The sequence below is a fragment of the Pseudochaenichthys georgianus genome, chromosome 8 (assembly GCF_902827115.2).
Source record: "Pseudochaenichthys georgianus chromosome 8, fPseGeo1.2, whole genome shotgun sequence".
Lineage (NCBI taxonomy): Eukaryota > Metazoa > Chordata > Actinopteri > Perciformes > Channichthyidae > Pseudochaenichthys > Pseudochaenichthys georgianus.
The window spans coordinates 26,560,549-26,574,564 of record NC_047510.2 but is presented as its reverse complement, the minus strand read 5'-3'; the positions used below and the strand labels follow the sequence as shown (position 1 = coordinate 26,574,564).

Sequence of the window (14,016 nt, the reverse complement as noted above, 5' to 3'; positions counted from 1 at the left end):
GGCCAAAAGAAACATTCATAATATTTGTTATATTTAATATATAATTTCATTTTGTTCCTTTCCTTGAAAACTGCACTTTATTTGAAATCCCCCTCCCCCGGTATTGTCTAAGGTCTCATGACTCAGTGTGGAATTAATCACATCAATTCAGTTTAGCATCCAGATAATAAAGCGAAAATGTCGAGGGTCAATCATTGTCCTTTCAGACGAACAGGTTTGCATATTCACACATTTATCAGAACATCTCCTTTCAGACACTGCTCTAAGATCGCTTCTCTGTTTTGTAATATTTCATATCTTTATGTTTTCTCCAAAACCACTCAGTGAACATTTGATGCCAGATCTCACTTTGTTCAGCGATACACTTTCCACTGTACTCAGTCACAGTGGCCTGGATCAACAACTATGTTGAACTTCAACAGCAATTTATTGTCAGATACTTTTGAACAATATACAGTATGATACCCCGAAGATTGCCTGCCAGTTATTCCAAAATTAGCTGCTTAAACCATCCTTGTTTTTTCAAAACACCAGCAACAACAAAACACTCAGATGTTCTTGCTGCCAGTGCCTGGGAAATGTGTGCAGAGCAACACTCGCAAATAAACTTGAATTCACATTCTCCGAGAACATACTGTATGTCCAGTTTACTTTTCATAGTGATTTACACAATCTTCTTTGGCATGGTATTATATTATCCAAGTTCCAAAGCGATAGTAATATTTTACAATGGTGTAAAGTAACTTAAGTACATTTATTCAAGTACTGTCCTTAAGTAAAATCTTGAGGTACTTGTACTTTACTTGAGTATTTCAATGTTATGCTACTTTGTACTTCTACTTTGTACTTCACAAGCTACCCTGTAGTATACAAAGTCATTCAAACTATCTGCACCTTTACCAGCTTTGAGAACACTTTAATGATCAATAAACCATTTGATATAGATTATTCTGAAAAGGACCAATCTGCATAATAAGTACTTTTGCTTTTGGTACTTTAAGTATATTTTGATGTTACTTTGTACTTTTACTTAAGTAACATTTTGATTGTAGGAGTTTTACTTGTAGAGTATTCCTTCACTCTGGTACTTCTTCTTTAACGTTAGTACAAGATCTGAGTACTTCTTCCACCTCTGCTATTTTCTTACGATTGCTCTAATCATATAATGTATTCTTCAACTATGAAACCGAAGCCTTATGTTCAACACAGTCTCACGGCATTTCATGTTATAGTCACGAAATTAATCTATGGATTCGTGTTCACCATCACGATTTCGCCATTATCTTCGAGTCACACGGAACGATTTTAAAAGCAATGTAAATAATAACAAATTAGAAGGAAAAGCAGATAAAAAAAAATACAGATTTCAGTATTCTGACACAGAACGATTTTAGAAGCAATGTATTTCTATTGGTAGTATATCTTTCGTGCCTGCACCAAACAATAACAAATTAGAAGGAAAACAAGATGACAAAAAATACAGATTTCAGTATTCTGAGGCTCTGAGCTCCATTTATTTTCCTCGCGGACGGCAAAAAAACTCCGACATTATACAATTTAAAATAAAAGGGATAGGGTAAGATATTTCGTAAGAAAATGTTCTTATGAACCACACAGCTTCTGGTCTTCCGAGACCCGACCGGACAAAAAGACGTGGTGCAGGCACGAAACACCAATAGAAATACATTGCTTTTCAAAATCAAAATGTTGTGACTATAACACGAAATGCCGTGAGACTGGGTTATGTTACAACATGTTATGATAAAGTACTGTACATTTGAAACACTTAAGTAACATCGGTAATTCGTAGCATCTACTGCCAGGCTGTTCAATAACAAAGGGAACAATATTTTAGGCAGGGCTTGGCCTTATTTAGCTTTCATTACCCTTCACCTTTTTAAGCGACACCCTTTCAAACCAAACTACACTGCACTCCCACAACATTAGTGAAACAAGCCTCTCTGCAAATGAATATTATCATAATGATTGAATTAGTAATCTTAATGATTTAGAATGTAATTACTTTATTAATGACTATTTGTTCTTCAGCATCACCGCAGATCAGCTCTCAGAGGTTTTCAGTGCTCTTGCTAACTCTCAGAATACACTCGGAGGCATAAGGTCTTTTTCTGATTGCGTAATGAGCTAGCTAGTCAATCAGGCGCTAATTATACACAGATTATGAGCACACATAGCATGAAAGGTGCAGTGCACATTTGCTGTAACATTTTCATGCGCATAAATCTGCCTCTCTTTGTTTTGACATGCCTGTTCAGTTGGTACATATATAACTCACAGGTGACACAATCCAAACTGACAGCATCATATGCAGCCCGCAGCACAAAGAGGTGTCAGTAAATACATTTACATTCGGACCGACAATGGCCCGGCTCCCAGTCACGCTGGCAATGGAAATTATATGGATGTGCTCCAATTCCAACTCCTGTCACAGTCAATGTTCGTTGGATGCTATCAGAGTTTAGGGTTTTATCATTGTGGCTAACAAAGCTGATCTCATGCAATTGCCAACATCACCCTATTCTGTTAGCATAGGGCTTAGTTTCCCACCGTCAATCATAACTGTGTTTCCATGGCAACAGTGAGGATCAATACAATCATGTACATTGAGTAACCCAGATGCTATCTCACATGAGTGACGAAGTGTGATGTTTGCGTATGCGTGTATGTATGTAAATGCTGTCCTTCACAATATGTTTGGCTTCAAAAACCTTGTTCCAAAGGAAAACTGATCCTTATGAAATATGATAAATATATTGTACGTGCAATCATAGATATGCTGTTAGGCTAAAGTGCAGAGTATCTAAAAGGAGAGAACACACGGTGAAATGGTTCGTCAACATCTGCACTTTTGCTATAGTAAGTGATGCACTTTCAGCCAATGAAATGTTATGGCCTTATGGGTTAACACAAAAGCATGGGGAATGCTATTTGTACTCACTTTTAACTCTACATTTAGACATAGCTTGGTTGGGGTCTGGAAAACGAGTTTACAGACTACCCACTTACAGAATGGGGTTACAGTGTGAAGCGATGTTTAATATTTAATTAACTCCAGTTGTACTACGAATTAGTGCTCCAGCTTTATTCTATTTGTTGTGTGTGCCAGTTATTCAATTACAAGACGGGGCTTGTGGAAAAGGAGAATTTGTGTTGTGATTTTCAGAAAAAAAGGTAGAAGTAGGACAGTCAGACACCTGCAGCTCGTACCACCTGTTCACTTGTTACTTTGCTTCATTTCTGCTGCTGTGACCTACTCTGATTGGATAACTGTACTTGCTCCACAAGCGCAAGTGAGAAATAAAAACCAAAAAAACAAGCTAAATAATGTGGCTACTGGATCTTATCGTCATGTCATATCAAGAATAAATCAGATAACAAGTTCTACATACGAATATATATTTAAGAAAATACAAAAACAGTTTGCTAACGCATAAAAAAGTTTGATCTGTGCTACATTTCTATTGATCAGTGTTGTGAGTCATGCTCTTTAAATTTGGGTGTTATGCATGTCCCATATTCCTAATATATAATCATATCCCCAAACACACACACACACACGCACGCACGCACACACACACACACATGCAGGCCTACTGTGCTGCCTGCCTCCCTCATGTTAACCCTGGGGCTTTCACTATGTGGAGCACCAAATGAGATCACGTCTCATGTCGAGGGGATAAGCCTCAGAAAGCAGAGCAAGACAATCTATTGCAGGGGAGTGTCCCAAAATGATGTGGGCAAGACTGTGTAGAGATTAGGACAGGTGTCATGTTGTACACAATGGCTGGAGCTGTAATATGTGCGGATGGTACGTAAAGAGTTAACAGCAGCGATTTTTGGGGGTATTTTAGGTAATGGTATCTCCGTCACAAGAGCCCTTTGATGGATAACAACGTTGAACAACATTTGATACTTTTCCGATTTGTTAAACCAAAACAAAACATGATTGGGATGCTCGTTACAGCAAATTGGTCTTTTGAGCCCGTTCAGGGACAAATGTGTGTTTAATCAAATACATCACTGGTGAGGGTGGCTTCATTGATCGACGCCATTCATCTGTCATTCACACCTGTTTTCTCGCGTTCTACTCATGACCAGATTAGCCGCATTTTGATGCAGCGTTGTCTCCATCTGTTTTATCAATCTGTCAAACACATTGACAATCAAATGTTCTTTTTCGCTCTGTGTCTGCCTGTGAGCGGAAACAGGTAATGTAGCAGGTGCATAAGTTCGTGAGATCTACATGATAATGGGCCATTTCCAACATGCTTTAGGCGGCACAATCTTCTGTAATAAGTGGATTAAAAAAAGAGGATGGACCTGATTCTCTCCTGACACCTCTCGGGAGCGTGAACCGGAATAGCCCGGAATGAGCTCAATTCTCAGTTTGAATTTAGAGCATGAGGGAGAAAAGTGGCCTGTTCCTCACAGAGAGGGAGAGGGAGAGAGAGAGAGAGAGTTTTAATTTGTTGTTTCATGGAATATTGATGGGAATCGAGGGACTGTCAAACAGAGGAGAGATGGGATGACATACATATATGAATCGTAGTAGATAACAAAATGTTTAATATGAATTGTGTGTGTGTGTGTGTGGGTGTGGGTGTGTGTGTGTGGGTGTGTGTGTGTGTGTGTGTGTGTGTGTGTGTGTGTGTGTGTGTGTGTGTGTGGGGACTGGCCTCCCTTATGGGGACAAAATGGAGGTCCCCATGAGGGGAATCATTAATTTTAGGGTGAAGACTTGGTTAGGTTAAGGGTAAGGGTTAGGGTTAGGCATGTGTTGGTTATGGTTAAGGTTAGGATAAGTCTCCAGGAAATGCATGTAAGTCAATGTAATGTCCCCTGAAGTGGTGTGTGTGTGTGTGTGTGTGTGTGTGTGTGTGTGTGTGTGTGTGTGTGTGTGTGTGTGTGTGTGTGTGTGTGTGTGTGTGTGTGTGTGTGTGTGTGTGTGTGTGTGTGTGTGTGTGTGTGTGTGTGTGTGTGTGTGTGTGTGTGTGTGTGTGTGTGTGTGTGTGTGTGTGTGTGTGTGTGTGTGTGTGTGTGTGGGTGGGTGGGTGTGGGTGGTTTGGAAAGATACAAACATCAGCATTAACTAAACCACAATTATAAGTACAGCTACTGTTACACGGATAAAGGCTGCCACTACACTTACTACTAATTATATACACTGCTGGTAAACCTATTACTTCACTGTACTGTTTGCTAACACACACATCACTTACTTGAGGTCAAGGACATACAACTTAACTGCCAGCTGCTCTAAACACGCTTTCAACCATCATGAGTCTTCACATTAGGTGAACCTTGTGTACAGCTTTCCATCAGTGTGTTGGTTAAAAACCATCCTCATAGCATTCAATGTCTGTACAAGTTCCCCTGAGCCTGGAAAAATACTCTTGAGGACATGCATGAGTTTGAGTTCATACGTTTACACATGCACATGTATGTTTGAGAACCATGTGTGCATTTCAGATTCCATGTGTGTAATGTGGGTGTATTTGTGTGTCTACCCAGCTACGAGCCGGCAAGAGGACAATGTCTGCCATGATGCAACAGGCAGCTAATGCTCTCCTTATGTAAACGCTTGACTGCTCTTCAGATGACATGCAGATGGGATAGAGCGCTTACGTTTGGCAGGATGGTGAAATAACAAGGAATGTGTGTGATAATGTGTTGTTTGGAATGTGGGTGATTGTTGCTGCACTTTGTGTTTACAAAAAGATATCCTCCCCTGAGGACTGAGGAGGATTGGCAGGTGCGTGCATGTAGGTATCGGCGCAAGCTAGATGACCTCATAGCATTACCAAGCGGGGTCCAAGGGGCGATGACCAATGCTAAAAGGGGAGCTGTTGGGGATGCAGCGTGTGACATATGAACATGATGAGAATGAACACCAGCTGACGAAAAAAAAGAGTGGAACAAGCCCCGAAGAAAATTGAGATTAATTTGTGGACGCCTGCAGGTTAAATGAATTTGGTGTGGTCTGAATTAATTTAGCATTTATTTTGATTCATGATTCAACTGTGTTTATTTATTCATTCTTCAGTACAAAAGTGCCATTAATACCTAAAACACTGCAATACAAATAACAAAAATAGGAGGTAATAGACATGTCTTGCTTTACTACTTTTAAATCCAGGCTGAAGACTTTTCTTTTTGCCGCTGCTTTTAATTGAAACTGAGCGGTTGTGTTTCGTTTTTGGTTAATGAACGTTTGTGGCTATAGTAACCCCAGGGGATCAGTGTCTGGGGACTCTGTCCTGGCTGCTTTTCTCTGTGTATGCTGCTCGGGACGTATGTGCCATACAAGCGGACACAGCTCATGTTCGGAGAAACCTTAAAGAAAGGCATCAGTAAAGTGGAACTTCTGTGTGAACTATTCATATTTTAAACTGCACTGTAACTTTTTATTCATGTACTATCTATGAATGTACTTTTATTAATGTATTTTTTCTTTTAATGTTTCTTTTATTATCTGTTCTTTTTAATGACTGTTTTTAAATGCCTTTGTCTGAATGTCTTTCATTTTTGAAAAGCACCTTGTGTTGCCTTGTGTTGAAAGGTGCTATATAAATAAACTTGCCTTGCCTTATCACCTGTTTTGCTTTTACTTTCTTCTCATACAGTATTTCTTTTTTGTATTCCCTTTCTAGATTCTCCACTATTCCAAGGTTCCATCCACTTGCGTGCGTCACAGCTGAAGCTGAAGGAGAGACTATGAAGACAAGCTGTGTCACCCCACATTGCAGCCCAACAAGATATGACATAACATGGATCCCCTGCTAATCACCAAGATGACCATACAGCTGTGACTGGCATTGTGAAGCCTTCACCCCTTTTTCAGCAACCAGCCCAGACCCTTTTCAGTTTTGGAAATCCTTTCCGAGCAACCATTGTTGCTTCCCTTTCTCCAACAAAACAACCTCCTTTCCTGCCTGCCCCAACATTTTCTCCTATATATTCTAGCTTCCCATCTTTGATTTATTTTCACCGGCATCATGCAGGGTGCTTTCACCACCTCCACTCTTCTTTTTCTTATTGTCCCCTCCCTCCTCCTCTTCTCCCATTTTCCCCACATGGTCAATGGAGACTGCTGGCTCATTGAGGGGGACAAAGGCTATGTGTGGCTTGCTATCTGCAGTCAGAACCAGCCGCCGTACGAGACAATCCCCCAGCACATCAACAACACTGTCCATGACTTGAGATTGAATGAGAACAAGTTGAAAGCTGTGCTCTTCACCTCTATGTTTCGCTTCACCAACTTGACTGACCTCAACCTCACCAAGAATGAAATCAGCCATATCGAGGATGGAGCCTTTGCAGGACAAGCCAACCTACAGGTGAAGAAGGAATGAATGATAAAAGCTTTGAGCTGGACACTATGATATAGTACACAATGCATTACACCTTAGATTGAGTCTAGGACTTTCACTTTACGACAGCTAACAGCTTGAGCTTGATTCGATGTATTGTAAATAATTACTTCCATAACTACATTTCAGTGAATTGTTCTCGTTAATTATGAAACTGAGTTCATTGTAATGATATTTTAGCTGAACGCATGGAAATGCATAAGAGGGAGACCAAGATTATTCAGGAGTATTATGAGTGATGGTAATAAAATGTTCCTCGACATAATTAAACTAACCACTCAGACATAGGGTTGAGTGTACTAATGCTTTATACTTATAAGTACTCCAGATCTCCTAGTTAAAGTACACAACCTCAATGATTGGCACAACAACTTAACAAATGAAACATTACTTGCTTAGATAGTCAACCGGACACAGTTAGACAATCAAATGGGTTGTCAACGTAAGCCCATTTCCCCATATGTATACGTGCTTATGTTGAAGAAATGTCAAAACTCTAAAAAGGAATTAAATGATCAAATGCTCCTTTGTGTTTTTTCTCAGGTTCTCCAGCTCGGTTACAACAAGATTACCAACTTAACTGAGGGTATGATGAGAGGACTGGGACGGATGCAATGCCTCTTCCTCCAGCACAACCTCATTGAAGTTATTGACAGCAATGCATTCTGGGAGTGCCCTAGCCTCAGCAGCATTGACCTGTCTTCCAACAGACTTGGCCGCATTGACCCATCTACGTTCACGGTTCTCAATCGACTCATGGTGTGTGAACTGGCAGCGAACCCATTCCACTGCGGCTGTGAGCTCTACAGCTTCCTCACCTGGTTGGAGTCCTTCAACAATGTAACACACACCTACGACCGCCTCCAGTGTGAGACGCCCCGGGAAATGTTTGGCTACCCCTTACTCATCGCCGCTGGCCATGCTGGTCGAAATGCTAAAAACATTTTGTACCATCACTGCAGAGATGGAGTGATGATTCCAGGGATGACTTCACTGCCACCAGATCTGGATGGTCCTTCCGGGATCGGACCAGAGATGTTTGGGGCTATTGGGCCAAACCATCAGCCCACCCCCTCTTCCGGTGAAAACAGTCCCAGTATCAAGCTTCATCATGTCTCTTTGTCGTCAGCCTCTCTCCTTGTACAGATTCCACGGCCCTACAGCAAAATGTATATTCTTACACAATACAACCACACATATGTGTCTGACGTTATGAATCTGAAGAACAAGAAGGAGAAGATTACCCTCGACAAGCTCAAGCCACACACCAATTATACCTTCTGTGTAGCATCCATACGAAACTCTCAACGTTACAACCACACCTGCCTCCAGTTTGCCACTCGGGCTCAAAATCAAGATGACCTGCTCCCCACACCTTCCACCACTACTCACTATATCATGACCATTGTGGGCTGCCTTTTTGGCATGCTCATTATTTTAGGCTTAGTCTACTATTGTCTTCGTAAGAAACGGAGGCATGACGACAAGAGGAAGTCCATCTGTGTCAAGAAAACCATACTAGAAATGCGCTATGGACCAGAAGTGGCAGCAGCAGTGGCAAATGATCCAATGGCAGTCCACAAGCTTCAGGAGCAGTCCAGAGAACATCACCAGTATCAGCACCACCATGGAGGCAAACTTCCCATGTCCCAATCCTCTAGCTCGGGAATGCTCCACTCAGCAAACACCAGTTCCTCCAGGCTTTCCTCCATCCCACAAGTGGAAAAGATGGCTACTGCCTTTTCAGAGGCCCTTGCTACAAGTAAAGGAAACTATATGGATGTCAGAACTGGTGGGGCCGGGATGGAGCGATTGGGAGATGGTGGTCATGTAGGGATGGACATGAGGGACGATGATGGAACTGATATAGGAGATGACTCAGATGATGACGGACGTGGCTCTGCATCTGAGATTTCCACTATTGCCATGGAGGTGGACAAAGTTAACCAGATCATAAACAACTGCATCGATGCACTGAAGCTGGATGCGGCAGCAGTCGCTGCTTCAGGGGTCTCTAATAACCCTACAGCCTGCTCCAATCCCACCTCCCCTCCCCCCACCAGCACGTCCTCTCTGACTCGTGGCCTAATCCCACTCTCCCAAGGGTTGTCAGATACGTGCCACGTCAGTGCTCCCACCAAAATACCCCCTCCACCTCCACTCCCTGCCTTGAATGCCCCTCTCTGTGAGCGCCCAGGGATCAGTGGTGGTGGCTTCGTCGTCAGTCCCCCCTACAGGCCTCCTCCACCAGCCTCTGCTGTACGTCCCATCCAGCGGCAACTGAGTGCAGATGCAGCTGTGATTATAGCAAATTCTGTCAAGAAACAGTCCAGCACCACCTCTTGTGGGTCCATGGGTCGGGACAGGGAACGTGGAGGAGCTAGGGTGTATAGCCTGGAAGTTTCTGAGCCTCGGAGCCCAGATGGCTGTAAACAGCCGCAGTACCAAGACAGAGCCAGTCCCGTGGGCTGTGGGGAGCCCATTGAAAGGTTGCCCTTAGTGGGGAGTGGGAGTTGCGGTGGAGGGGGTGGTGGTGGTTGTGACAGTGACAACCAGAAGCAAAACCATTACCATCAACAACAGAAAATACACCTCCAGCAGCAGCAGCAGCAGCAGCAGCAGCAGCAGCAGCAGCAGCAGCAGCAGCAGCAGCAGCAGCAGCAGCAGCAGCAGCAGCAGCAGCAGCAGCAGCAGCTGGAGGTGCAGCAGCAGCAGCAGCAGCAGCTGGAGGTGCAGCAGGACTACCACTGCTCGGAGCACCGCCACTCCGTCCCAGCTCTGTATTATGAAGGCTCCCACCAAGGCTCCCCAGCCCAGAGGGTTTCCTTCCTAAAGCCCCTGACGCGCTCCCGCAGGGATGCAGCATCTTACTCCCAGCTTTCGCCTGCCCACCACCATTCCAGTTATTCTGGCTACTCCTCCAGCCCAGAGTACTCCTCAGAGAGCTCACTGCGGATTTGGGAGCGTTTTCGTCCTTACCGGAAAGGCCAGCGCGATGAGGCCTGTTATGTGACGGCAGGAAACGCCCTTAGAAAAAAGGTGCAGTTCGCTAAAGGCGAGGACCTGCATGACATCCTTGATTACTGGAAAGGGGTGTCCGCACAGCAGAAGTTGTGACTTTGGGACCAGAGATAAGCATTGTGGGAAAAATTGTTTGGATAATTTCCTTTCATGCCTGTGGGCTAGAGAAAGGATATGAGGATAATGTAGAGAACATTGAGGACAAAACGTCGCCTTTGTTATGTTTTTTGGCATGCTAGGTGTATATAATATTGTGCTAAAGCAAGGACTGTGAAACTGTGCCTGGGATTCGAGAATCATTATGGTGTTTTATTTTACACTTTGTTGTAGCACTATTTCTGGATCATTCTCATTTAGTGTTTGTGGGTTTTATTTATTGCACAGAAAGTATTTCCAACTGTGTAAAACTGTACTTTTCAGTGATCAGATGGACCGTCTTTATCAGTGCCACTTTTCCATCTATGGATAATTACTGAAGGTAAATGCTGATATCCTTCATTATAAGCTGTTGTGATCCAAGATGTCGTTTCCTATTTGGTTTTGGGTGCTGTGTCAATTTGCCCTTGGATATGTTTAGACTTCGAGGCAAAGGGAGACTATGGATGGTGGGATCTGTGCTCTGTTGTCAAGTGACAGCATGCCGTTTAGTGAACACAGATGCAGACCCTATCTCTTTTCATGCGGATGAGGTATTTGCATGTCAATAGCGTCTGTCACACAGAAAGAAAGGAGAAAAGGGAAAGACATCAACAAAAGAAGAGCGAGAAAGCAGTCAAGAGGGCTTTAAGGTCCTGCGTCATAAATAAAACATGAGGGAGAAAGAGATTAAAGTGGTATCTTTCATCTTTCCAACACGCATGGTTCAATGAGTGGTGTAAAGAATGTTGTCCTGCAAATGTCCTTATTTGTTCTAAGCACCATTTGCCCATGTAATGATACAGAGCGTGAAAAAGAACATTAAGTAAAATCATATATAATATATTGAAATGCTACTTACCTGTACAATAGAAAGATTTAACCATGTGACAGATGAACTCACACAATCTAGCAAACATGTAATATACGTGACAATGGAACAGGAGAACTTGAAAGCGAGGGTTTAAGAGAACAAAGGAAGGAAAAGCAAGGATATCAATATTTTTTTTTCTGCAGCCACTGTGAATAAGTAGATTACAAGCAGGTTAGGGGGGAAATCTATTTGCACCATTTGATGTAAGCACTGGAGTACATTCCAAATCCTTTCCCTAACATTAAAAACGGGATGAGGCACAGAGGGAAAGGACACTTCTAATTACTGCCAACATGTCTGTTCTTTTCTCGAAATCAATGCTATTGTCGTCTATTGATAACTTAATCAACCAACATGTGACAGGCATGCTCGCTCGCACTTTACGCCTCCTGATTGTGTGTGTGTGTGTGTGTGTGTGTGTGTGTGTGTGTGTGTGTGTGTGTGTGTGTGTGTGTGTGTGTGTGTGTGTGTGTGTGTGTGTGTGTGTGTGTGTGTGTGTGTGTGTGTGTGTGTGTGTGTGTGTGTGTGTGTGTGTGTGTGGTACACAGTGGTTAGTGTAAGTGGGTATTGGCATGCCTTGTCAGAATATATGATATGTGCCCAAATTTACCTAAATTAATAGTTGTCATGTATTGCCTATTGGCTGGTTGTTTGAGTCGAAAAAATACTAGATTATTAAAGGCATGGACAAATGTATAAATCTCAACAATGTTAATATAATTGTCCATTAATGCTCAGACATACATACCACAGTAGTGCAGTGCCTCTTGCTAACACAGCCATAATCTAATCTCCATTCTTGTATAGTATTATCCACCCATCTGGCCTTTTCTATAAAACCATGTACTTGTGATTTTCCTCATGATAGTGTTATTACCAGGCATTCTAGCAAAAGGCATCCTGCTTTCTCAAAGCGCTGTGTAGCCTTTGGATTTTTGCTTCAACTGCTGACATACACAATCTGAGATCATACCTGAAAAATGTGAAAAACTGAATCAGAGGTTCTCGCTCCACATTTTAGTTCAGGGCTTTATTCAACATCGTTTATCGCACTCCTTTTCTGTGGCTGTCGTGTTTTGATCCATCTCCCACTACCTTCCCTGCTCCCATAGTTCCGATGGTTCAGCATGAGACACTTCCTGTTGTGTTTTATCAGATAGTAACAGTAAGACATTGCCCTTCTTTACAGGCAAAGATAATAGGATGAGGGTCTGTTCAACACGTATCAACAATGCTTTTCTTCTTTTTTAAATGTGTTGATTTGTTTAGCATGCACTTGAATCCAGGTTGAACAGGACTGAGTATGCAACAATTGAAGGGTGGTGTGTAATGACCCCCCCCCCCCCATATTGATCTGTGTTTTTCTCCCGCTCTCTTTGTTTTCATGAATCTATCTCTGTCTCCTTTTCCTTGTCTTATAAAGATGTGTGCATACCGTCAGGGTCAGAGGTCATCGCCCCTTGGAGTCAGTGTTCTGATGTGTGTGTTTACAATTGATGGATTCAAGAGCCTCATGGTCACCTTTTAAAAATCGCATTTCTGGGATGCACCACCTTATCCGCCTTCTTTTTATGATAAAGCACCATGTGACGAACAGACAGTCTTGGAAATGTCTCCCACTCGTCTCCAATTACCCGAGATAAGAACGTTTCCAAAGGAGCTTGTGTTACTGTGATTGACTCAGACAAATCAGAAGAAAGGATTTTCTTTTGGAGTTCTCAATCCCACTGAAGAAAATTAGTTCCCAGATCCTCAACTGCCATAATACGTTTACAGACATAGACACTGAGGATACGCGTTACAGCACATTTAGAAATGTTCAGTAATATCAGGATTGATCATTACAGCTGCCGTTAATGTTCATCAATCTGACATGATCTATTTGACAGACATTCCTGGATATTACTGTTTTGATGGAGGATTTTTTTATTTAATACATTTTCTATTTTAATTAATATATTTAACACACATATTTGCAAAGGAAACTGATTTGCAGGGGGTACGAATGTATGTGCAACTGCTCTTCTGCTCAAATGTTATTCACAGCTTTGTTATTCACAGATTTGTATTATGACACAGCATTACCAGCCCAACAAAGAACGCGCTCGAGGGAGAAGTGCCAATGATTTAATGAACACCGTTTCACAATAGCTCAAATTAGTGCAATCGTTTTAGAGGATATTGTGTTTCTCAACCTTGATAATCACTTGAAAGCCTTCTGCCAAAATGACCACAAGATAATCATAGAGAATCCAAATGTAATTATATTTTCAATTGTCACTGCACGGGACAGCTTTGGATAAAACAGATAACATCCGGTTTGATTAACTTACCATCTGAATTTTCAAATTACAAACAGGACCGGTGATATTTCTCAAAGCATTAGCCATGTCCTTCTACCTGTTGTTGTGCCACAAAGCCAGCATCAAACTGAAAAAGCCTTCTCTTCCTTCCCATGCTGCTCATATCCTAGTTGAGGGAGGCTCACTCAGTGATCAATGGTCCTTTTTGTAGCACCGTCCTTGTTGTTTGTCTCACAGCCACAGGAAAGCTAGACGTGAGAAAGCCCTCTAATGTGCTATTAATGTTTCATCC

At 42.3% G+C, this 14,016-nt stretch overlaps 1 protein-coding gene across 2 annotated transcripts in view; it reads left to right on the top strand.

Annotated features, from left to right (window-relative positions):
• The window catches only part of LOC117450574 (protein phosphatase 1 regulatory subunit 29), a 75,410-nt gene extending 63,507 nt beyond the window's left edge, over positions 1–11,903 (top strand). For both annotated transcript variants that reach the window (XM_034088408.2, XM_034088407.2), the window contains 2 exons: positions 6,672–7,358; positions 7,935–11,903. In XM_034088408.2, coding sequence (XP_033944299.1) covers positions 7,017–7,358; positions 7,935–10,508 — 2,916 coding nt within the window. In that variant the 5' untranslated portion in view covers positions 6,672–7,016 and the 3' untranslated portion in view covers positions 10,509–11,903. The remainder of the gene's footprint in view (positions 1–6,671; positions 7,359–7,934) is intronic.
• The last annotated feature ends 2,113 nt before the right edge of the window (positions 11,904–14,016 follow it).